At 38.3% G+C, this 26,187-nt stretch overlaps 1 protein-coding gene and 1 long non-coding RNA gene across 4 annotated transcripts; one reads left to right on the forward strand and one right to left on the reverse strand.

Moving 5' to 3' along the window:
- Window positions 1-639: 639 nt before the first annotated feature.
- Window positions 640-12,840, reverse strand: rib (BTB/POZ domain-containing protein ribbon). 3 transcript variants are annotated; one of them, XM_065303182.1, is made up of 4 exons: window positions 12,358-12,840; window positions 12,196-12,308; window positions 4,857-5,863; window positions 640-4,764 (listed from the first exon to the last, which is right to left on the reverse strand). In XM_065303182.1, the coding sequence occupies exons 3-4, from the start codon at window positions 5,769-5,771 to the stop codon at window positions 3,871-3,873; spliced, it is 1,809 nt and encodes a 602-aa protein (XP_065159254.1). In that variant the 5' UTR covers window positions 5,772-5,863; window positions 12,196-12,308; window positions 12,358-12,840; the 3' UTR covers window positions 640-3,870. The 3 variants fall into 3 exon arrangements, with proteins under 3 accessions (XP_065159254.1, XP_065159255.1, XP_065159253.1); XM_065303183.1 differs by lacking the exon at window positions 12,196-12,308; XM_065303181.1 differs by lacking the exons at window positions 12,196-12,308; window positions 12,358-12,840 and adding an exon at window positions 7,499-7,905.
- A 175-nt stretch (window positions 12,841-13,015) lies between these two features.
- On the forward strand, window positions 13,016-16,388 carry LOC135792647 (uncharacterized). The gene is made up of 2 exons (XR_010548414.1): window positions 13,016-14,378; window positions 14,855-16,388. It is a non-coding gene; the product is annotated as an uncharacterized lncRNA (long non-coding RNA).
- The last annotated feature ends 9,799 nt before the right edge of the window (window positions 16,389-26,187 follow it).

Raw genomic sequence — 26,187 nt, forward strand, 5'->3', positions numbered from 1 at the left:
GTTTGATGAGTGCACATCACAAGTCAGAAAATACGCGTGGTCGTGTACCGCCACTTAACTTATTATCAGTGCCGTAACTTCTAAGACATATTTTATTTTTTGGAATTAAGTATTTGATATTTGTCAGTTTTCCCTTAAGAATTAAATGAAAATAACTAAAATATCGCGAATATTAATTATTTCACGTAAATTTCCTGGTACTTTAAAAGTTTGGATGCAAAATAAATCAAAATTTGAATTGTTTAATCAGTCAATGCATATGCTGATGATTTAATTGACTAGGAAGATGTAGGCAATTGTCCTTTGTAACTCAATATCATAAAATATTCTCCCAGCGCGCAATCCGAGTCACCCAATACCATCAGCACATTAATGCGCAAAAAACAAACCCTCGATCTTTATATTAACACTTAATGGATGTAGGACAGGAGAATCACAGCCTGTGAAATACACCCCAGGTCCCTATCTCATATTCAAATGTCCTCTTTATAGTTACTTACTTACCCCAATGACAGTCCCTTTTTTTGCCTCCTCGTTTTATTATAATCAACAAGAGTGTTACTCTACATTCATAAATTTAAAACTGAAATTAAAAAAAAGTCATTTATGATGTAGGAATATAAAATAATTAACACAACATTAATCATAATATTAATAATATATTTAATTGGTTCCAAACAACAATCATCAGACAATATCTATCAAAATATCAGTGCACTTTTTTACATAGTAATGTTTATCTTTGTTCTTGTATTTTGGATTCTATATTTATACATATCTATTGATAGCGCATTGTAAAATACATATTTTATATAATTCGTCACACGGATATACACAATAAATCTATTAGGTATATTATATGAGCACATTATATTCATAGTAAAGTATTGCTGAGAAAAAAATATAAAAAATAAAAATAAAAGTAAACAATATGTGATATTTCAATATGAATACATGTGTAATAGGTTTTAGTTTAATGTGTATTTACAATGATTCATTAAACATATTGATAGATGCAATAATTGCAACTAAATACTATGAGGTAGATGGTGAACACTATAATAACATATAGATAATTAGTTCAAAACTAAATTTTCAACATTTCAAATTCTCTTATTTCCATTAGTTTACGAGATCCAATTTGCATATTTTGCCATCAGTCTTAAAAATAAACGTAATCGTAACAAATTAAATACTAATTATTTATGTTGAGCGAATAATGAATGTGATTGAGAGCAAATTTAAAGTTTTAAGCGGAAATATTTTGATTGGTTTATTGGAATGTTCTTTTATATCAAACACTATGTATTTTCATGTTACTAAAAGTCAAAGGCACGTTGTGTGAAATTTCATATTCATATTGCAACGTTTGTTTATATTTTGGTCACACACTACTTCATTAAATTCAGTTCTCCTAGTATTTTCTCAACAGGCACAAGAATAGATCAATGAAATGTGCGATTTTATTAATTTAACAACATGATATAAGTACCTAGAATTCAATTAATTATTTTTTATGAAATTTCAAGAATTAAAACTTTTAATTAGAACAAAACGCCGATTCAGTCTTGGAAAATATTGCAGTTGTATTCAATTAAGTGCAAGTATCTATTAATTTTCTGCTACGCTCATTAATAATTAAGAAAATTTCCGATTCATGGAAACAACGTCAGTGAGCAAATCAGCACACTTTTGATTTATAGCGATATCATGTAAGCCCTTCACGCATGCGGTAAATATCAACCCTCGATAATAATTAAATGCTATTAAATGACATTTACTTTGATGGTGAACATAATTACTGACTTGACTTGAAACCTGACTTGTTATTATGTTTGCGATTTTCATTTCAACAAGTTGTTTGCATAGAAAATACAAAATGAAAAGAGTTCAGATGATTCTTTAAGTGATTTTATTAATATTCGTGTTCTCATATCGTCAATAATCAAATAGTTCGCAATATTCCATTTAGTCGAGTCAGTCTAATAAGAAATCACAGCTATGGGGTGGACAAAAACAAAATAAACATTACAATTACATGAAATTACAAATTAATAAAAGTACATAACTATTTTGTTCTTAGTTCTTAGCGCTAAGAAAACAATAACTGCAAAATGTGTGATTTGTAGGTTTCTGATGAAATTGTATAAATTTTAGGTACTTATAAATGACGTCAATGACAACAAAGTGCACTTTTGTGTGTGCACACATTACTTGTGTTGTTACGTGCAAGCGTATACACAAAAACACTCCATGAATAGTGAAAAGTTTCAAATTTGTATAACGCATGTTTTTTATATCTTGTTGCCTATTTATATCTAATATAACAATTTACAATCATTGCGCTTTTGTTCTTCTTCGTATCTATATCTTACATTAGAAGACAAAAAACATGAAATTTTCTGAGAGTAGAACGAAAAATAACCCAATACCAAAAATAAACAAGTCGAAAATAAAAATAAAAAGACCAAAGTACGACTAAAATATAATTTTATGTAATAAACGTATAGAAATGTGTGTGTTTAAAAAATACGAATAAAAACTAAGATAATCACATCGATTACAATTACAAATAGATACAATCTTGAAATTGAAATTTAATTTTTAGATTTTTTTTTCATTAAAATTTTACATCTTTCTTGAAAGATCAAAGTTGTTTGTCTTGTTTGTTTTGCGAAACAACAAGTTAGTACGTATTCCAAGCAAATTTTGCACCGGTATCATTTCATATTTGTGATAGGATTGTTTGTAGACCCGCTCTGATAAGTTTTATTTGACCAAATAAATGGATCGATAATATGTAATAATAGTACTTTTAATTAATTAATAATATTACGATTATGCAATAATTAATAATAATAGATAATAATAATAAAAACAAAACTACTACGTTTTTTTTTTTCTATCATTCAGTCTCATTATACAAATAAACGTGTTTGTCTTCGTATCATAATTTAATTCATTTTTCATCTAATTAATCAGTCTTAACAGTTACATATTCCGTTTACGTTCGAGGAACTTGTAGCAAACATGGTCCCGTGCTTTTGGTTCGTTCGTAATCATAATTCGTGTTCAGTTTTTGCAAAGAGTTTGCAAACAGTTGCAACAAATATATAGTTATAGAATATAGATATATGGCGCATTTTTGTGTTCATTTGTATTTTGTTCCATTCATCTAGATGCTAAAAAGTTCGTGTACGCTTAGACGCGAAAAAACAGGCACACATTAGTTTTGTAGGCACGTCGCAATATCGGCGCGGACGTGTTGTTTTGTCTCGATAAATCTATACATTACATATTTTTAGATATAATTACGCAGGGCCGCATTTGGAATCGTCTCTCGCTCTCGCCCTGCCCTGTCACACATTACTACATACTTGCATATCGTGTTCGTCTTACTTACATTACTTACAAGTTACAATGCTATTCTTTATAAACTATATCTCATTTTGGCGCCGCGAGCGCGCAAATGATTTGAGTACGGGTGGGGGCGTCGTAACCACAGATAAGAAATACATATTGCACTGATGTCAGTCTGGCATGCCATGCACGTTATGCAACCAAAATAAGAACAAAATCAAAATACAATGATATCAATGATATTGATTAATAATAAAAAGTAAAACTTTGTTTTGTGTTCTTTTTTCATCGTCGCATTTTATAATAATATTAATAATAATAATATTTGAAAACTTAACACTGGTTTTTTAAAACTTCAGTCAGCAGCAGTTCGTCTTCTAACGCTTTCCTAATCGTTTTACATTTTATTTCGTGTATTTTACGCTTACGCTTTTCGTTTTGAGTCTCTGCGATGCGACTATAATGCGAAGGCAACTTGTAATGCAGCGGCATGCGCATGCGCGCTAGCGCCTACTCGGTGTTGTCGCCGCTCACTGCCACCTCGCGGCGCATTTCCTCCATCAGTGTCTCTTTGAGCATTTCTTCCTTCTTGATAATCGAGGACATATTAATCGGCGGCATTATGACCTGTTTACGCCCGACTGAGAGGTCCTCCACGTGGTCGTTTTCGTCTTGGTCGTGGTCGTGGTCATGATCGTCGTGTTCATGTTCGTGATCATGCTCGCGATCACTGCTACCGCTGCCATTTGTCTCGCTGTGATTCGGATCGCTGCCAACAACTGGAGATGGCGGTAGGCTGTTCATGCGACTCATGTATTTGAGGTGATTAGGAGGTGGGCTGGTGGTACGTGCTGATGAATTGTTGTTTGGGCTGGTGTTGCGTCCACTCATGGCGGCATGTGCGGCAATCATCGCGGCCAGAGCTTCTTTATCATCTCGGGCGTCTAGGGCGTGTTGTAGTATACTACTGGCTTCCAAAAGACTTGAATTGTTATTAATGCTATGTTCATCTGAGTCCATTCCAAAAGGTGAGCTGGTACCACTGATACCATAGGGGAAACCAAGACTGCTGCCGTTGGTACCGCGTTTGAAGGGTCTTGAAGTGGTAATACCCAGTTTCTTGACTTTGTCGTACAGGGTTCTCGATGGCACACCATATTTACGCGCGGCTTGCAGGGCTGACATACCATTACGTACCGCATCAATTGCAGACATGATATCATTGCGGGTGTATTGCTTGTATCGCTTCCATTCTGGTTTGACATTGCTGGGCACATAGGTAGCAATACCGGACATGCCACTGGCATAGGGGGAATTCATACCCATCTTGGACTTCTCATCGTACTCCATGGAGATATCCGTGAAGGGCGATTGGGCGCCTTCGGAGGGCTCGTTTTTGATATGCTATCGTGGACAAAAGCAACAAGCAAATAAAAACGTGCTCCGAACGTGGAAAAATAAAAAAATCACAAAATTTTAACAAAAAAAAAACTTACCTTTTCGGGTAATTCTTCAACTCCATTCGAATTCACATTGTTGGGGCTTTCATCTGGATGGCACACAAGACTAACAGGTTGAGATGAGTCGGCTTGTCCAAGGACTGTCCGCAGGATAGGCGTATCGCGGCTCATGAGCAAACTGGACAGCTTCTTGCGTTTGAGCGGGTTCATATCTGTGCTACCAGCCTGGTAGCAACTGCTGAGCATCGCAACTGCTTGTGCTGCGGCAGCATTACTGCTGGGATGCTCGCTGGGGGAATGACTCGGATGAATCGGCAGACCACCAACTGGCCACATGGGGATATTCATCCGTGGGGAAGGTGAACTCTGTGATTCCATACTAGGGGTCGTGCTCTTTTTGTTGGTTCCTGGATACATGTAAGGGTTTGTCTTGTAACCACCAACGAAACCATTGGTGGAATGTGGTGGCGATTCAGCACTGCTGCTGTGTACTGTGGATTGATTATTGGATGTACTTGAGGTGCTCACGCCGGTGGGGCTTGGGTGGTTGGAGTCAGTCCTTGCGACATCGCTTGATTCACTGCCGCGCTTCTCCTCCACCAAACCTTTAACTTTCAGTGCTTCAGCCACTCGTAACAAATCAGCTAGTTGATTCTGGCCCACGTTTACCTCGCCGCGATACATGTACTCCAAAATGGCTTTGATATCCGAGTAGCGTACGTCCTTCAGGACCACCACCGGATGCTTGCATGGCAGGTCAGTGAAAAGGTTTTGAAAGTAAGGCGAGCAGGCGGCCAGGACCATTCGATGGCACTTTATTGGACTACCACCGTCGCAGACAAGCGTTACGTCTGTGAACGCTTCATTCTGCAGTAGCTCGTCGAAGACGGTCAGCAGGTTGGACTGGTGGTTGTTCCAGCGTAGGCAGTAGTGTTGCGCGTTGCTGTACATCGTGCCGGCTGGTTGGTATCTCGGACTTTGCGAACGCGCGATGTCAAAGTTTATTTTTGCGCCGCAAGTTTTTCGAAACTAAACAAAGCGCACTGCGAACAACAAGAACAAAATCAAAATTCGCGCACAATCAACAAACAACAACAACAGCGGCGAGCAAACATTTAATTATTTACTTAATTATTGTCTATATCATTCGGCGATAATAGTTACAAAGTTCTAGTTAACAATACGCACGTAAACATTTTGTTTTATTTTTAAAATTTATTTTAAAGTCCAAAAAATTTATTTTATTTTTTTTATTCGCGCACGTTTTTATTGTGATAAGTTTTTTAATGTTATTAAACTACCCCCGATTGCGGCGGAGCGTAGTGAGAGCGCACACCTCGACTAGACGATGTCAAGACGAGGACTAAAGCGCCTAGACAAAAATGCGCACATTCAAGGGCCGGATAGTGCGGCTCGGTCCGCGGCGCTTCTCAACCCCGGCCCGTAGCAGAAACCTACCCCTACTCTCGGCGATTGGCCAATTTTTCCCTTTTGGACGAATTTGTGCGCGCACCACCCCCCGCGCACGTCTCCAACTACCCCCTCGCGCGACGCCACTCGACAGCCACCACCGAAACCACAAACAAATTCTATCTATAGACTTAGATAATCTACCGAGTGATTCGCAATAAAATTAAATCTAAAATTTTAAATAATTTTTTTAAAACTTTTTTTTTATAAATAAAAAAATTTTTGTTTTTTTGAAATTTTGCTTGTGGCTAAATGGATTTTTGTTGGGGAGGGTTGGCAAACAGATGAAAAAAGTGCGCGTCCAATCGCTAATTACAATGCTTTCCGATACAAACATATCAAGCTGTTCGGTCCGCAATCGATAAGCGAAAAATCGTTTCCTATTGGAATTCCAATTCACATTCACCCACAACGCGTGCAACGCCCAGAACGCGTTTTCGGCACTTTGCGCACAGGATATTTCTACTTCTACTAATTACGCGCGTACACGTCATCCACGCAAGAAACACAAAGACCACGACGCGTCAAATCTAAATTAAAAATCGCATTAATACATATGACGTTTGCGCATTGTGCACCTTGCACCTTGTACGAAGAAGTGAAATTCGAACGCGCGCATCGCATTGTATCGCATATTGTCACTGCACCGAAATGCAGTCGTTATATCTTCGAAAATGAAACCTGTTTAATGTCGGGCTGCATTGTTGCGCACTAATCGGTACTTTTGTGCGTCCGCATCGCCGGTGCGAATGCGTTTTATTGACGGCGATAGAGAATAGGCGACACGCACACGAAAAGGTCTCGGAAAACACGACGCACAAAACAAAACACACGCACACCTGAAATGCATATGTGTAAATGCATTGATGCGTTTTTCGAGGGCTCGGGGGTTAGGGTTCCCGAAAACTTTACGATGCTATTTCTATATTTTGCCTAGCGGGGTGGGGTTGTGAATATATTATGCTAATAAAAGCCCCTTTTCGTTATGTTTAAAGCTCATTTCCGGGCTTGGGACGCACCATATTTTTTTTTGCTTTGCTAAAACTATGTTTCGAAAAAGGTGCGCATCATTTGCATAATTTTTTTGTTTAAGATAAATTTTGCATTTGCATTTCTTAATTTTTTGCTCGCTTTTAATTTAAATATTTGTTTTCTCACGCTGTGTTGCTTTAAAATATTATTTATAAAAAAAATCATGTAAAACTTACGTTGTAAAATTTAAACCAATACTATAGCACTTATTATAAACACTAACTTTTCAGTCTGCAAACATTGCTCTTGCTCACATTGAGAAAATTAACATTTTTGCGAATTGTTTTAAATTAAGTACAAGTACGCACTCCGCGTCGGTCGTTCGAATTTCGGCTGCTGATGGCAGATCGAATTTGTGTCGTAGGATCGCGGCGTCGTTCTGCGTCAAATTTCGGGCGCAATGCATGTGAACCGCTATCTAAAATGCGACTGACTGTTCCGAAATGCACGCACCGTGCGCGCACACTTTTTACACACGCACACACTCACACCCGCGAGTCTAGGCTAGGCCCACTTTGGCCCTATGCGTTTCGCGTCTATGCGCGAGACGAGACACCAACAACACCAAACTTCTACACACACACAGACAGAAAATATACAACAGCGGTGGCAGCGCAGCGCGCCCGAACCCACACGCAACTTTTCCCAAAAAGTTCGCCGCGCACAGTGCTGCGTTTCTTTCTAGCCGCTAGATTACTATTACGGATGGCGTATGCACCGTGTGCGTCTAGGCGCGTCTAGGCGCACGCACACTCACGCACACCGTTCACGCTCGGCTAGACACAGACGGACGAAATGCACGCACGAAAATTTCGGCAGTCGCCGCAGTACCAGCAGCGGTGTGCAGACAGAGACGACACGCTAGCAGTAAAGACCAAAGACCGAAAAAGAAACGCGCGGAGGAAGCAAGTTTGCACCCGCCAGCGCACCCGCACCGCCGATTCTGGAAAATGTTTATATCGAAACTCCCGCATTCGCTCGTGGGGGGTGGTTGTTCGTGTGCACGTGCGCAACCACCAACCGAATGTGTGGGAATAGCGAAAACTTGCGTGCGGGGGTGCGGCTTGCCGGCGGTCAATGCAATAATCCTGCATTCTGATCGCCACGAGTGGGGATGCACCGGACATCGACAATATCAAACAATGCAAGGACAATATGTCGCTAAAAATCAAAATTTTTATTCCACTTTTAAGTTCTCTGAACATTTACGCCAAGAATTGATTATTTCTTTGTGTGTGAGTGTGTGTTTGTTATAAAATAGAAGAAGCGCTATAAAAATGCAGCCAAAGGTGGTTGTCCTTGGCCACAAAACCACATACGCTGTGCGTGCGTCCGAAAAAAAAAGGTACACCAACCAAACTTGGCTCTGTTGATTGCGTAGAAAAACGCACACGCATTTTCTGGCCGCCACGACACTAGCGTCCCTGCGCTGCGGGTAGAATTTTTCGACCGACTTCTTCACATCTTCACGTCTTTCAAGGTCTCCGAAGATGTATATTATACATGTATGCGTGCATGCACACACCCAAAAAAAGCGACTTGCTTGGCTGCTTAGCGTTTTATTGATGCAAAGCGCAGGGCACTGCTGGATTCTAGAATGTTTCAAAGAAAGCCATGTCAAGTCGTGTCAAGGTCTTGCAGCTTTCTTCTAATATCCCCAAGAAATTAAAAAACAACAAACTTTAGGTTTTGTATTTTTTCTTATTGCGAGTAAAAATCATGTATAAACATTGTGGAATAAATATAAAATGGTGGTGGAGGCGGCTGGGGGCGGTTCCTGCTAGCGAAATGCGCAAATTTGCGCTCCTAAACTGCGCATGTAGCAGGAAGATGCGTTACTATAGGTGGATGATCTGCGCGTGCCTTACACACCCCCTACTAGTGCAAAATAAAACAATCCACATAAAAATTATCTATTTTCACAGTAAAATATTGACTGTATTGATTATTTTCTGTTATTTTAAAGCTCCATGTGTGTTTGGTAAAAGTTTTTGGGCATTTCCGTGCTTGTAATTTCCAAAAATGCAATGAATGCTAAAAAATAGGGTTGTATGCATGCGATGTACGTTACAAGGGGTGCGTTCGCAATGACTAATGAAAATATACTCGCCGTTTCGTGCGCGCAACCTCCCGCACCCCCGAAAAAAAAAAACACAAGCCGAATTATCCACGCGCACACCGTACCGCACGGTGAATTATTGCGGGTTGAGTTTTAGTGCGTATTTTCGGACGTTTTGGTCACGTGAAGCGGTTTTATGCATTCTGCAAGTCTCCCCTGAGGGATGAAGAAAGCCGGACTTTTCGGCTATGCAATACACAGAAAAAATATGAACCGGACTCGCGGTTATCGGCGTAATCTCGCACGCGAATCGCAAAGTGCGTGTGCGAGGAGGCAAAAGTTTGTTTGATGGTGGTTCACCCCTTATATTAGCGCCACAATGCCACAATATAGTTAGCAATTCTTATTGCACCCTCCCAAAATGTAGTATATCTTATTATTTACATGAATGAAGTCTAATTAGTGTGGAGTTAATTAAATTGCAACAGGAATTTAATTTTATCGTAAAATTTTGATGTTTTTTTTACTAAAAATACAAAAAAATCTAAAAATACTTGAGTGGGCGACCCTTAATTTGATGGAAAAATATGCCCCAGTAAAATGGAAGCACGATGATCAAATATATCCGATTCGAACAATAAGTTTTCGATACGATGCATACGATAAATAGTACGGGGTCGAGTATAATTAGTAGTATTCCGGTTTCTGTATGTATTCCGCTTGTCTGCTTTGTAGTTTTCGACATTTTCGAATGTCGAATCGAATTGTTTGGTTTGCATGTCCGTGTCGCGGGCGGGCCGCGAGGGTTTCCTTCGTTGGCGGATTCCCGTAAATATTTAACGAGTCCGAAAAATATTCGTTGCGTGCGTCAATAATGAACGACGCAATTGTCGAACTTCACTCATCATTATTTCACAACGCGCGCTCTTTTCCTATTACTACGATGAACGTGCATAACACCAGAGAGACAAGCCGCAATTTCCCTACAATAAAACTAAAATAATCTCATGTAGGTAAAGGTAAAGATTATGTCATTGTTAAAATAAGAAACTGAATGAAAATTTATTATTTAGATAATTTTGGTGGATGCGCTTTTAAAATTAGTGAATTTTTAGATTTTAGATTATTTGGAGTAAATGTGTGGTTGTTTGGTCAAAATAAAATAAAATATCTTGCAGAGATAAAAACGGCATGAATACACTCATTTTACGCACACCGGAAACGGAAGTTCGCCGCGTTTCAAAAATATCTACGCACTGTGTGCGCTGTCGTTTTGACGTGATAAAATTGCAACCCAGCAAACACTGCATGAAAAAATATGCACCCAAACGGAACGAATAAGATAGCAACGAGCGGCTGAGTATGTCGATGACGTTCGTCAGTGCCATCAATTTGTAATTTTGTGCGTTGTTTTCGTTTGGCATTTACAGTTCGTTCGCATTGGAAGCGCCACGTGTGGCCAAAATTCATTGTTAATGCAATCGCGAACGAAAATTACACCCCATTAAGCCGCTGGCCGCTGGAGTGGACATCGCCGACGTTCCTATAACCCAGTAAAATCAATGAATAATTGATTGCGTATTTTCCGAAACGCTACGCAATACGCACGGTTCATAAACGCACGCGACACGCCAACCCGCCGCTGGCTTATTCATAACCTCACTTTGTGCCTCCGCGCACACCGCGAATGGCGTCATCCATATGAAATTAGAGGGCTAAAATTACCAAATTGTAGGTAAGACATGATTAAACATGCATACATGACATTTAAAAGAATATTCTTATCATTCAACCAGCACAAACTAAAAAATATTGTCTTGTACCCAGTAGAATGAATCATTCGTGATAATATCACGAAAAAATGTAATAAAAAGTTCAACGAACGTGTTTTTCAAATAACAATAAATGCAGAAGATTTTTTTGTGGCATTTTTAGTAACATATATTAAGGTTTAAACTTTGATAGACATTTATCGCTGGTTGAACATTCCACGCGCCGAATTTGAACGGTACCTTAAATAAATCTTCGTTGCCGCTGACCACTTTTATCGTTATCATGCAGACCACATGCGTGTGCCGCTCAAAAAACTCTCCCCACAAAAAAGGGCAATGCCCATGTATAACGTAATTGCGATTTATTTAAGTGCCATTAAATGACATATGTGTCCGAATTGGGCAAAACGTCGTAAAAAGGGTGTTTTATCAGTGCATGTGCAGGTTTTGAGCGAAAATTCAAAGACAAAAATTTGAGTGCTTCGAATGCAATCGAAGGTTATATACATTTCCGATTGATTGCACGACGCTCGAAAAAGCGGGCGCACAAAAAATTGATTGTTAATATCCAAAGTTCAAAAGTCACAACTTGGCTGCCGATATATGTGCATGCCACTGATTAACGCGTCGGCCATTAAAACACACGCACATTCAACTAAACAACAAGAGATCGCTTCTTCGTCGCCGGCAGTGCCAAAGTGCCGATCTAATTATTACATGGAAAGTTTTTATTTTAATTTTAAAATCGTATTTAGTATTAGTTCTGTGAGTTCTTGGTGATGCGGGCTTAGAAATAAAAACACGCTTAGTAAGCATAAGCTAATTGTGATAGAACTAGTGTTTGAAGTCTGATGTTTGCACAGAAAGCAAGCATCGTTATCAGTCATTGATACCGCTCCAGACGACGATTGCATAAATCCTCTACAGTTCCACACACATGATCGGCGTACGTTTTTCTCGCTTTTTGCCCGCGGTGCATGTGTGCTGCAGTCTGCACAACGCAGAACGAGCGTTGAGAACGAGATCATCTCTCAATACTCACTTGTTTGCTCGTTTGTTGTTTGGATAGCCACATTAGACCGAAATAAAAATTGTAGCGTATATTATTGTGTTGTGAGCTGTGTGCATTCAGCGATAGCTCGCGAAACAAAAAGTCTGAAATATTGTCATTTGTTGGTGCGTTACTGGAGTTGATTAAACTCACCCGTCCTTCAGAGCGCTGTGGTCCCTTTATGTCTTCATCCCGGGTGCATCGCGCCGGCCAGACGACGCGCAGAATCGCGTGTGTGCATTAATTACGGACGCCGCCCGACGCGAATTTTTATTGCGCGCATCCGGTGCGTTGATCTCTATTCCAATGTCTACGCATAAAATACGCACACACTCACACAATGTTTTGCAAAGTTTTGCTAGCGATTGGTTGCAAATTGACCACTCACAGTAGAGACGCACAGGTAAACTCGTCGTCCTTGCGTGGCGATGGAACACACCTTGCGTCCTTGTGAAGAATTCGCACTTCTCACTCCTTCTCGCTAACTCTTTCTTCTTAGTTCATTCACAAGTTGTGGCGTGCGCGACTCGCGAAACTCGTCGGCCAATCGGTGGGCGAAATTCGCGTGCGTCTGCAGAGGCGCGCCAGGACATTGACAGTGGATGTTGTTGTCGTCGGCGTGCCGCGACTCCTGACCAGCCGCAACATTGCGAAAGTTGTCCGCGGCGCGATGCGTGCTGAGCTGCGGCGCGCATTGCGAAAAGGCGTCGATGCGATTGGCTCGAGATAGAGTTGGATAGAGGTCGTGGTGGAGGGCTTCAGGGGGCGCCGCGGCACTCAGAGCAGCAGGAGGCGAGGCAGGATTCGCGAGTCGAGCCGAACCACAACTCGCACATTGTGTTCACATCGCACGCGAACGAGCCAACGGGTTTTGCGAGCCGCATTCGCAAGCCGACTCGCGAATTGCGAACATCGCGTGGAATAAATTCGCGACGCAAAAAACGCTCTATTATTCAATCTAACAAAAAAGTGTTGAAATTTTTACAAAAATTGCAAAGTTTTTCGTGATTTTTCTGTTTTTTACTCCATATTTTTGAAGATTTTGTGTGAAAATTGAATTACAACACTCAAAACTTTGGATTTGTCATATTTTACTGGAAATTTGCGACGTTTTGGTGATTTTCTGTATTTTTACCGCGGATTTTAGAAGATTTTGTGCCAAAATTGGATTACAACCTTTATAACCTTGGATATTATAAAAATGCAACGTCAAATTCAAGGATTTTGTGCTGTGAACGACACTTTTCAAGGATTATTAAGTTGAATTAATGAATAAGTTTACTTGAGTGCGTTAAAAAAATAAAGTTTTAACTGAAAGTGTAATTTTTACATCATCATCATCATTATTCGCCCTCTTTTTGTTCCTTTTTGGCAGTTTTTGGCGTTTTAATACAAAACACGTGTGCGATATGTGTGTGCGGAGGGTGAAGAAAAGTGTAAAAAAAACTCAGCACGAGCAAAAACGCCCCGACGCGCGTATTAGTATTAACTCGTATCGGTTACGAGCGCTGTTTTTTGTGCGATTCCCATAGTGTTGTCTCTGTGCGCAGCCATAGTAAGGCATCAAAAACGCTGTTAGGATGTTAGGAAACCCGCCAACATACACCCGCATATTGCCGCTTGCACATGCTGCACGTGGGGTGGCCGAACAGACGCGCGCATCTTTATCGCAGAAAACGCCGAAAAACACAAGGGGAGACTTTTTTCGTCGCGTAACCGACACGACTAATTTTACCCACAGCGGAAAACGCACGAAACAAAAGAACATTTTGTTACACAATATATTTTAATTTTAAACAACAGCCGCAACCTTGAATAATAAATTTATTGGTGTCAACAGTGAATCAAAGCGAAAATATTGACGTGTGTAATTACAATACTTAACTTAAACGAAAAACAAACGCGCATCATTATCAGCAGTCAAATTATATTCCGCGTTTATCGATCAATAAATAACACGAATTTGTGCGATTTGTGTGCGTTCAAACACGTCTAGACACGATAAACAAATTAAATTCAATAATTACGTGTTTAAATATTGTTTCAAAATTAATTCCGAGCAAATGTCAGAGACAACAGTTGTGTTGCAACAACGACATGTGATGAACGAAAATTGTCTACTCATGCGGAAACGAAGAAAGACAGAAGTGCATCGTTGACCTAGATTTTGCCAAGTATATAATCTACGTCTACCTAGATCTAATAATATCAAGGGTGTAAAAGGGTTGCGAACATATTTTAAATTCGACCTGCCGTTTTTTATTACTTTTGTCTGAGTTTAGGTTTTTTTCAAAAACAGCAGGTGCTTATTGTTTGGCCAAGAGACCTACTTTTGTATAATTCACCAGCGAAACCGTCCATCAGGCTTGTCTACAAGACAGCAACCCCTTCAGGTGGCCGTGGAAGGAAAAAAAATAAAGATGCAATTCACGATTTTATTCCGCGCAGACTATTAATCAAGCTTTTATAAGGCATGTGTGTTAAGTCAGACTGTGTGTGTGGTGTTTGTTTTCGAGTGACAATACATCCGCCATCTTGTCTTTCTCATCGCGCGCGTATGTAAATCTCTCTCGACCCTTTTTCGGGCTGTACGCTTCGCGGTGGCGGGTTAACGACCCAGCCTAATCTCAGACGTATTGAACTGTTAAAGGTCCACTTGGTTTCGAAATAGACGCCGTGGTCGTGATTACGGCGTGCCACTGCCATTGCGCATGCATCATCGAAGAGAGAGTCAACGCCGGACGGGTTGATCATCTACACTTTAGACCAGAGAGAAAGAAGACACGGAGCGTTAACACGCCGCGAAGGTCACTCAAGTGGCAACACCGCACAACTTCCGCTTAAATCTTCACTGCATAATATCAGCGTCAAGTGCCACATAACCAAAAACCATCTAATCCTTCAAGTGCGTTACAGTAGGGCTTTTGTGCTCGTTTTCCAGACGTGAAACTTGTTGAATTTGGCGTCGCCGGTTGTAATTTTGTATTTTTTACGAGGTTCTAAATTATTTATGCAATCAAATAAGTCTGAAGCTGTCTAAAGGGTTGTTTAGGTTGGATTTTTACGCGTTTCGCATAAATTTCAGAGTCCGGCCGCTGGACCCTTTTTTTACTGCGTGCCCCTTTTTTATGTTTCGCCGACAATGAAAAAATATGCGCATTTTTATGGCTGAGAAGACATTTTTCGGCAAATGTATCCTTTCATCGTAAAAAAACGTATAAAAAGTTTTTGATGTGAGAATTGAAAATTTGCACTTTTCAACTTGAAATATTTGTCAACGCTCACCCTCGCCATATCAGTAACACCGGAATAACAAAACTTCAAATCCAAACACGTCTGAGGGGTCGCCGCAGACCTAAATCAACAAGTGTTGCGCTGCGTCGCTAGAAAAATTATAATTTTTTGCCTGTTTTTTGCTGCCCGTCCGGTATCACCACCGGAGATCAGCGTAGATTGCGTGTGGTGTTTGCTGTTGCAGTCGGGCGCGATGATGATGGGAAGAATTTCACGCCCCCTTATCGTCTATTATGCGATGATGGAAACGTCTAAATTTCACCAACGCTGACTTTGAACCTGAGAATCCAGCCAAGTTGAGATTTCTAAGCGAAACGTCAAGTTGAAGACGTTATTAATGAATTATTAAACGTGCGCTAATGGTTTTTATGCTATAATGTGCAAAACCTGTGTTTTTTCGTTTTTAAAATGATCATTTTTCTTGTTTAACTTGAAAGATGTCTAAATTAAAACGTCTGGTGTAAAATCTTTGGCAAGAAGCGTGAAAAACGTAAAACATGTTTGAATGATAAATGATAAATGATAAAATATTACTTTATTTAAATTCGGCGTATTATTGAATATAAAATAAACGATTGAGTGATTACCCCTAGTTGATGTTGTCAGATGTGTTGTAATCATAAGTACATTCTAGGAAAACAGGTAGCGACCCTTTTCGCAACATGCTATAATTTGAAGGTGCGAGGGTGAAATTTGCATTTTCTAGTCATTCATGAAGTTTGCACACGCAAAGACCATACTTTTGAATAGGGGAGGCACACCCTATATCGTAATCATCTATTGTAGTGACAAGAATGCTTTATATTGCGAAATATTCTCAATAATGCTAAAAAATTAGTTAATTTGATAATTATCATTGTAAAACCTAATAAAACTAGTGATAAACTTGATTAACTTTTGTAATTATTACTTTTTTATGTTTTCCTTTGTCTGGAAAACATAATAAAATACATTTTACATTTTATTTAATCAAAACGCACAGAATTTACGTTTTTCACTAAAAAAAATCTCAAAACTTTTGATGTAAACGCGTTTGTTGAGTATAAATGCACATGTGGTTTAAGCGCATGTGGATGATCGAGTTAAAGCGTTCAAAGAAAGGGTTCTGGCACTAATGCACGGATGCGCAGAGTGTTAAGGTACATTAGCAACCCTTTGAGTAAATTTCCTTCTTTTTTCATCCATGTGAAATCTTACTACTTGTATGCAGACGCTTCAAGGGTTTTAAAAGCTGTGTATGTATTTTCCTAAAAAAGATCAAGCGTAAAATGTGATATCTAAAAAATATCCAAAAGCATAGGCGAAACTAAAGATTAAATTAGGTCAAAATATTTTTTATTTTTCAGTAATATAAACGGAACAATGCTTCATTTACAAATTTGTAAGTTTATACATTTAATCAGGGTGTAGAAAAATACCAAAATGTGTACAGGAAGTTTTAATCCATCAGATTTTTTGGCTTTTTTATTTGGCATACAAAAATTCCACTGGTTCCTGAACTGGTTGTGTGTTGCACCTGCAGACTGCAGCCTTTCTTCCTTGCGTGCGCGCTGCGCAAGCCGAAAAAAAAAATCTGAATTTCATTAGACATTAGATAATTACGAAGGAAAAGCTGCGTCCACAGCGATCGCGCGGCCAATTCGTAGATGGAGTAGACAAGTCGTAAGCGTAAGCAGCTGCCCCATATAAAGTTTCATCTATCTTATTACTCTGCTCGCTTGTGCGCTTGCTGGCTAGCTGCGTTGTGTCGTATAGTTAAGCATATATATAAGTATACGCGTTCTGATTGCGTTTGTGAAGTGTGCAAGTGTGCAGTTAAAATTAAAGTTGGTTATATGGAGTCAGGGTACCGCCATTCAACGCTTAAATGCGTATTAAAATTATATTTCGCTCTTTACGATCGGAGGCATAATTGCTTTTCGCTTTTTTCTCATGCGCTTGTAATGAATAAATTCGTGGAGATGGCAGCTAATTTATTGTCGGATTACATCTTGAAATTTTAATCATGCTAGTAAAGATATTTTGTGTTTTTTTTTTGCGGAAAATTGAATTTTTAGAAGAAAAAGTAGAAAAAAATGGTTTTTTGAAGTATTTTGATGGTAAATATTGCAAATTATAATGAATAAATTCATGGAGATGGTACCTAATTTATTGTTGAATTACATCTTGAAATTTTAATCATGATAGTGAAGATATTTTGTGTTTTATTGTGCGAAAAATTGATTTTTTTCAAAGGAAAAATGCAAAAAACTAAAGGTTTTCAAATGTTCTGTCGGTAAATTTTGCAAATTTTAATGAATAGATACGTGGAGATGGGAACTAATTTATTTTCGGATTACATCTTCAAATTTTAATCATTATTGAAAGAAATTTTGTGTTGTTTTTGGCGAAAAAATTATTTTTTTCTAAGAAAAAGTACAGAAAACTAAGTTTTTTCCAATGTTTTATCGGTAAATTTTGCAAATTTTAATGAATAAATTCGTGGTGATGGCAGCTAATTTATTGTCGGATCACATCTTCAAATTTTAATCATGATAGTGAAGATATTTTGTATTTTTTGTGTGAAAAAATGATTTTTTGGAAAGAAAAAGTTAAAAAACTAATTTTCTTTAAATATTTTGTTGGTAAATTTTGTTATTGTCACTTTTTAGATGTTTTTTCTTCCCAAATATTAACAAATCTTCCTAAAAAACATGAATTTTTGCCTTTCTCTATGCAAATTTAATCATTTTATTAAAAAAGTCCGTTTGCAATGTCCGTTGGCGGGACGTTGAACCTCCATGTGTCCACATGCGAGAAGAAATCAAAAAACGCACAATGATTACATTGTGAAAAATAAAAATCTAACAAGTTGCCCCCACGAGCCGCAAACCAGTTGCACCAGGACGAGTCCGCAGACAATCGCGCCCGACAATAGAAAGAAGAAGGTGCCTGCACGCACCTTGAGCGTCCCGAGCGCGTCCCGTTTGGGAATATGTGAATATGTGTATCATGCGGATTCGCGCACGCACTCGTAATTTACATACCAGTTTCGAAGAGTTCGTTGCCGCCGTGTGTAAATGTTACGGGGACACTGTTGCGGGGCGACGTGCCCAACGTACGAATATCGCACGCATCGGTTTCCCAAACGGGGCCGATGCGAACTTTTTCTATACATACACACACACAATGAAATAAATCACGATTTACATTTACACTCTGCTTATGAATGCGTAGAATAAATTACGAGCGCGAATGACGGAGATTTCCAGCGTAATTCGTTTGCGTACGTGCGTCAAAATTAAGACTTTCGAGTTCAAGATTTGCATTTCAAGGATATTCGTGCAATGTCAACTACATTGTACGTTTATTTACTAACAAGATACAAAAATGTGTGTTTTTTTAGAATTTGGATCAATATCGACACATTTTTATTTTATTTTGCATTGTTTTGCCTTTTTAGAAAAGTAGGTTAACGTCACAATACGAATTGATCACTTAACTGAACAGTTTAAACAACTTGATGATACAATTCTTAATTTTCTTAATTGATTCACCCTAGAAGCGGTTCTTTTCGTTGTGTTTTGGTCATTTTCTACTTGTTATCAACAGAAAGTGCGATTAAACATCGCAAGAAACAAAAGAAACAAGTTGTCAGGATGTCGGGTCGATATGAGAATTGCCATTAAGTCGAATTGCTCGTCACGTCGTAGTGGTGAAGAAGGTGAGGGTGTTATGGCAAGTATTGAATATTAGCATTAATGCATATTCGATTTTTCATTAGCGCGCACCTGCGGTGCGCTTAAAAATAGCAGCGTATGAAAAGACGAGCAATTTTGTCTGGCTACGTGTTATCGTAATGGCCGATTTTCGTGTTTGCGTCGTCCACCACGAACGCGTTTCTTTTATTATTCATTATTGCAGCAAGTGACATCGAAGACAGCAAATTGCTTCGGCACATATTGATTTCTCGTTAGAATGATAACACATCGTATTTGTGAAAAAAAGGCAACGAAGACATTCTGGAAAAGAAACGAATTAAAATCAACTCGGTGTCCTTGAATCTAGTATCTAGCAACTTGAGTAGAAGTTTAAGTATTCCTTGCTAGCTGAGTATACTGCGGCGACGCTAACAAAAGGGAGCAAAAAACTCATCTTGCAAGAAACGAGACTTCCTTGTTCGAGATGTGCGCTTGTGAACCAACCACGGAGCGCATCGTGTGTGCCCTTGGTTTTGGTTTTATAACCGTTTCTCGCCCGCGCCCCGCGCACAAACTCCACCCAAAAAACGTCTATGAATAATACCAGACCGCAGCTTCACTTCACATCGCGCAGCGCGCTAAGCCTTTACTTGAGTGTGTTTTTTTTTTTTCTTTTAGGGCCGAAAACAGGTCTGCGATAGACGATGGATGCAGCAAACGCACGCACATTGCAAGCAATCTTATTGGACACAAAGTGAAAAAAGAAAAAATCAAAAAATCTTTTTCCACAGCGGAAAAAGCAAAAAATACAATATTTATAACATAATCTAACCTCAAATTACAAAAATTGTGGATGATTTTGTTTGTCGCATTGTACTATTACATTGAATTAAACTGAAATCGTCATTTCAAGGACGTGAAGTCTGGAAACGCTCGAAATAAAATCAAATCAAATCCAAACACGAACTTGACGAACTTAAACACTGACCAACGCGCGAGGCTCTCAAGTGATGACCAAAACGTCTTCAATACTTAAAAATTGGATGTGCCGTTATGTTGATTCGTCTTCAAACGTCATTCACACTTTATACAAAGTGTTCCATTAAAATCAAACAAAATCAACATAAATTTCTTCATTTTATTATTGAAGTAAAATATTTCCGAACACTTACAGCGAGTAAACAGAATCTATTCTATCCGCTAATAAGATTTACATATTGTGTAGAAAAAAGAAACCTTGGACCAGATTCCCTCTGGTTCTCTTTCAATCTTCCAAAGTAGTTTTAAGCACGCATGAACGCGATCATGCTCACTGCGGATGGCGAAGTTAATTGAACCAAAGATGCCAGCCAAGCCTTTCATTATCAAATTAAATATTATTCTAAAGTTAGCTTTTCTATATCCACTGGTAATTGAATCTAGTATCTAGCATTTTACCATTTAACAGTTTTAACAGTCTCGTCGAAATAATTTGGTTACGGTCATCGATATCTCCAAATTGCAAAACCTTGACTTTCTTTTTACGAGCGCATTTCGTAAACAAGTTATTTATACCTAATAATTATAAGTTGAAAATATTTATGCCAATTTTATACAGTGTGTTTTATATAGGTAATACTTAGGTTTTGTCCCGATAGTGTTTAATAAAAATGTAATTTATTTTTACTCTCTTGTTTTGGACATAGTATGTGTCCATTCAATCAATAAGATTCGCAATTTTATTTTAAAGAAATTAATTATATAAAGAATTGCTAATAATGCACTTCAGCGCGACATCTCGGATTCAACTATTTAACTATAACTATGATTAAATCTCAATGCCAACTTTTATCCTATAGAAAAGGGCTGTCTTTAGGCTTTTCCCGGCAATTATTCGAATTTTTCTTGCCGTAAAAACCATCCTTGGACTTTTACAAACAATATAGAAAAAGAATTGGCCAAATTGATCTAAGCGTTGTTGAGTTATGCGCTTACCAACACATTTTACAATTCATTTTAATATTATAGATAATTCAACATAATAAAAAACATTACATGCTTACTCATTTTGTATTTAATTCAACATTTCATACCAGTAACTGTTACTAAAAGAAATTTATGGTATTTATTTTCTAAGACACGTTATACGCCCCTCGATAAAACAACTTTTTACGGCTTCAATTCATTCGCGAGTTGATATCAACTGCAATTGTTTGTGGGGTGAGGGTCCTTTCTGGTACGGGCCGAAGAAAATGAAAAGGAACGGTCAAAGTTTGCAAACCGCATCGCACAGAATCACGTTCCGTTACGGGCCGGACCTTCGAATGGATTTCGTGAAGGGTGCGTTGTAAAAACAAATTGTTTCACATCACTCAAGCGCAATGTGTTGCATTGCGATGCGAAACACGCCAAACGGGCCGACATCAAAAATGGACCGTAATTTATTACGTAGCGGTTTTTTTCTTCTTCTTTTTGAGTTAAGATGAACGAAAAATAATGAAAAGCTCATTAAATTAAAATTAATGCGCAGTTTTTGCTCTTTCTTGTATTAATTAAGGTGTCTGTTGATATAAATTTGTCGTGACTAACGTAACTTGCTACACACGCGCACGAAACTTTTTAATTTGCTAATTTAGACAGTAAAATATTAACCTATAAAAGAGAAATGTTTAGCAAATGTAAAAAAAAAAACGAAAATTAGAGAATATTATATAGTATGAGTCGTGTATGAGTTTGAAGCAAGTTGCCATAAAAGGCGATTGATTGTTAGATGGTTTTATTTTACGAGGTGAACGTCTTTGTAGCCAATTAATATGTGAATCTACATTTTGTGTGCGCGCGCGCCGAGTTTAACTTTGCATGCGTGCGTCGTGTGCCAAAATTTGGGTCACTCTTGCGCTTTGGCGGTTTTCTAATCGCAAACACATAAAATGTTTGGCGTGGACGACGACGACTCTCTCGCGAGTGGAATATTTTGCGGCCTGGCGCACGTGACGCTGCCGAATCGCGGTCGCGTGTGCACACGTCACAAGTTGCAAGTTTCGAAATTCTCGACACACGATGATATTTCAAATGAAACGAAACATTCGCATGTTTCCCCCACCCAGACACGCCGATGGTTTAGTTTTCGTTTAGCCGTTTAGCATTTGTAATGCGCGCGCGCGAGTATGAAATCATTTTTGAGGCTTTTAGCAATGCGAACATGTTGTGGCGCTGGATGAGAGGCGAACGCACTCGATGAATCGAGGTCGCGCGCATTTTTTCGACTGTCGAACTCGCGAACGCGATTTTCTTTTACTGCGCGCGCAGGCGCAGGTGCTGCAGGTGCATTCACATTACACACAACGCACGAAAACAAGATATTGGACAAATGTATACAAATTACTTCATTACTAAGCTTAAAAAATTACTAAAATATTTGGGTAATGTATAAACAAAGATTAAAAACCACATTTTTTTCACTTTATTCATGTTTTCACATTGCATTCCACAAATTAAAAAATTAAAAATTCATAATTTTCATGATTTTATGGCTTTGTGCACACTTGGTTACATTCCTTATATTATTATAGCGTAAGAAACGGTTTGTAGTTAAATTTCGTAATTTATTCGATTTTCTTTTCTAAATGTGCGCGTTTCACGTGTCGCTCGACCGTCCGAAACGCATAATATCAGCGGGATATGAAAATTCTTTAAGCTAGACGCCTAAAAAGCGAAAAAAAATCACTGCGTGTCCTCTACCTTTGTTAGGCCCTTTTTTCCTTTTGAAATCAACAGCGACCGCGAATCTACTGCGCTTCTCCTTCCACTTAGTGTATAATATTTTTTACTAAATGGTTTTATATCAAGAATAGAATAGAGAAGGAAGAAAAGAAGTCAAGAAGAAGCAGTCGACATAATTATGCTATGCAGGTGCATGTTTTTTGAAAACGCACGGACGGGTGTGACTAGATTTTTGAAAAAATTAAAGAGCAAAAATTATCTTTGGGTAATATTTGTCCAATTTCAGACTGAGTAAAGTCTAATAAGAATTGATTCCACCTGTAAACCTAAAAACTTTCTTCGTGCCTCTTGCCACCGGTTTTGTATTATTTTTTGTTTCCTATCAATATCCCGGACCGGACATGCACCTTCTACCTTCAAATTACCGAATTAGATAAACGCCTTTGTTTTGTCCTGCAGGTCGGCACAGTGAAAATAATGAACATGATTTGGCACTCATCGAAATTTCTCCTATTGTGTACTAAAGTGTGAGCTTCGTATTCGTAAACGAAGCGGAAAAATGTTCCATTCAAATGTCGGCGGGCACTCACAACGAGAAATTAGATGAGTGTAGGATCAGTAGCGGTGTCTAATTAAATCGTTGGAGTAACAAGAAGTTGATACACAAGTCTAACAAGTTAAACAATTCCATTGTGTACGTGTAATTTAATTAATCGATTAAACAGGTTACCAAAGGTAAAACAGCGCCATCTGTATGCGTCTAATCTGAATATAATTATAGGTTAAGCTTTAGAAGCTATAAATTTGGTTTTAAATACTTTTTTCAATCAATATATCTTTGGAATATAAAGGTGTGTATTGTATTATTTATTGTTATGTGATTTATAGCACATCTATACAATTAGACGCTAATACACGATTTGCCTCTTCGGATTTGCATTAATTTACATATCTATGGACATTTAGCAATTGCTTTGACAGTTCATTGCAGTCATATTACGAATTCAGCGCCAGTTTTGTTGGTAAATTATTCCGCGGCCGTCAATGGAATAAACTTTTGAAGGTTACCACCACCACACTGTGCTACATTCGAAAATTGCTAATTTGTATTGCTAAATATTATCACCGGCAATAAATTGCTCAATGCGCACACGCACATGCGTTACGTGTTACGTCATACGTGACAATATTAAGTAATCGACAATTTATTTATTTTATTTTTTGCACTGAAATAAAATTCTTTGTGTGTCCCATAATTATTATAAATGTAACGTATTTAGAATAATAATAAGTGCGGCAGAATGAAAGTCAGCCCCTTCTTGACCAGGTGAAGATGTTCAGGTGGTCGTCCATTCAAAATGTGCATTGGTGCACCTTACGTCGCTTTAGGGGTTTGGTCATTGCTTAAGGGAAGCTAAATCGTCTTAACAGTCACCTGTGTACAAAAATTCTCATCACAAAAGAATTGTAAGTCTGGTTAAGTGTACCGCGCATGCGCAGATGTCTAAGTCGCATGGGCGGAGCATATGAATGATTATATTGAAATTTGAATAGTACTTGTCAAAACATATTGCTAAATACGAAAGAAATGAATAATTAAAAGTCGAAATAAATTAGGTTATCGCCGGAGAATCGAATGCGTGAATATTTGCAGCTCGAGGTGTCGATCATTAATGACTAATGACTCTCGCTCTAATTCCCGTTCGTGTCGGCGATCGCCATCGATAAAATCGACATTTATTATTTAATAATTATGTTGTTTACGTTCACGTTTGCATTTTACCTGGCCCACCATTCATCTACAGACACACAAAAAAAAACAATTTGCAATGCCATTATAATGACTAAGCTGTTTTTCGTTGTTTCATAATGATCGTGCTAAAAATACGAAAATTTTGGGGAAAAAGCGGTTAAACGGTTTAAAATCGCCACCCCAATTTTTAACATTTAGACAATGCTGTAAAAACGGATGGCACACCGCCACAATGGCAATTAGACGAAATTTTCGTTACAAAAAACAACGCAGCGAACCTAGACCTAGACCAACGCGGCTCGCATCGGAAGTACATTTTATTAAGTCGACATCCGGTCCACCACGGCTCACCCCTCGACGAAAATTGCTTAAATTCGTTTCGAAACAGTAGTATTCTGCTTGTTATGTGCATAATACAGCTAAATTCTTTTTTTTTTCATTTTGGTGCGCATAATTTGAATTTTAAATATAAGTCGTAATAAAATTAAATAGAATATTATTTCCTGTCTAAAAATTAGCAAAAATTATTGATTGATATTAATTTTTTATGCCGGAAGAAAAAGTTTAATGTTTTTCAAAGGAAGTTGTTAAATTGCGGAAAGTAAAAGCAGTGTAAAAGTTTGTCATCGTTGTAAAACGAGTCGCATTGACGTAAATGTTTTGTTAAATTTTCCAAAACGCTACAAATGTTAATGATGCGTGAATAACACATTTTATTTACGTAAAACTAATTTAGAAAGCATTTTTTACGAATAATTTCGCAAGAAAATCGTTAAATTTAATTTTTTTGCTTTTATTCATAAAAGATATAAATTTAATTTTTTCTTACGCCAGTTGTACAATGGTAAGATTTGATGTGAAGATCTGTTGACCATCTTTCGACCATTATCCATCCCCTTTCATGATGCAGGCAGCGTTAAAATGTCGTTTTAATTGGCTCCGCTGCCATCTCCTATATTACGCATGTCGTTCGCTCTTGTTATTCTTACATTTGTGATCTGTAAGTCAACTGTTGTCGGCGCTGCGTCTGCGCGATGAATCTCAGCAGCACGAGAAACGCAAAAAAAGCCTCCCACGATATAAACTCCCGGCGGCATCGTCATCATCATTGTGCATATGGCGAACGCCGCCCTCGAGAAAAAATGCCAACGGTTTGCAGGTGCCTCCCTTTCCCATAACCCTTTTTACCGTCATCTAACCTAGATCTTTAATGAGGCACACAGGAAAAGGTTGTGTTTTTATTTCGCTTGTATTCGGAGCGATTTTTTGGCCAAGTGTTTGAGCACAGATTGCCTAATCACAAAAAGGGTTCGCAGGTAGAAAAATCCGATCAAAATGTGAAACGGTGCTATTAGTTTTTAATGGCAAATAGGAATACCTACATCCATGCTAAAACATACATAAAATAATTTAAAAACAAAAAGAAATTTAAAAAAAATTGTGATTTTTCTGAAACACTTTGTATAAATATCTTTAATTGGTTCTGTTTCTTGTGGGGATGTTTCGGGATGTCTGAAATGTCGATTGAAAGGGGCTGAAATCACAAATTAACGT

Source organism: Atheta coriaria, unplaced genomic scaffold, assembly GCF_025399875.1.
Source record: "Atheta coriaria isolate IRGN ID8LTWV9N9 unplaced genomic scaffold, Caltech_Dcor_3.1 hic_scaffold_5_pilon, whole genome shotgun sequence".
NCBI classification, from domain to species: domain Eukaryota; kingdom Metazoa; phylum Arthropoda; class Insecta; order Coleoptera; family Staphylinidae; genus Dalotia; species Dalotia coriaria.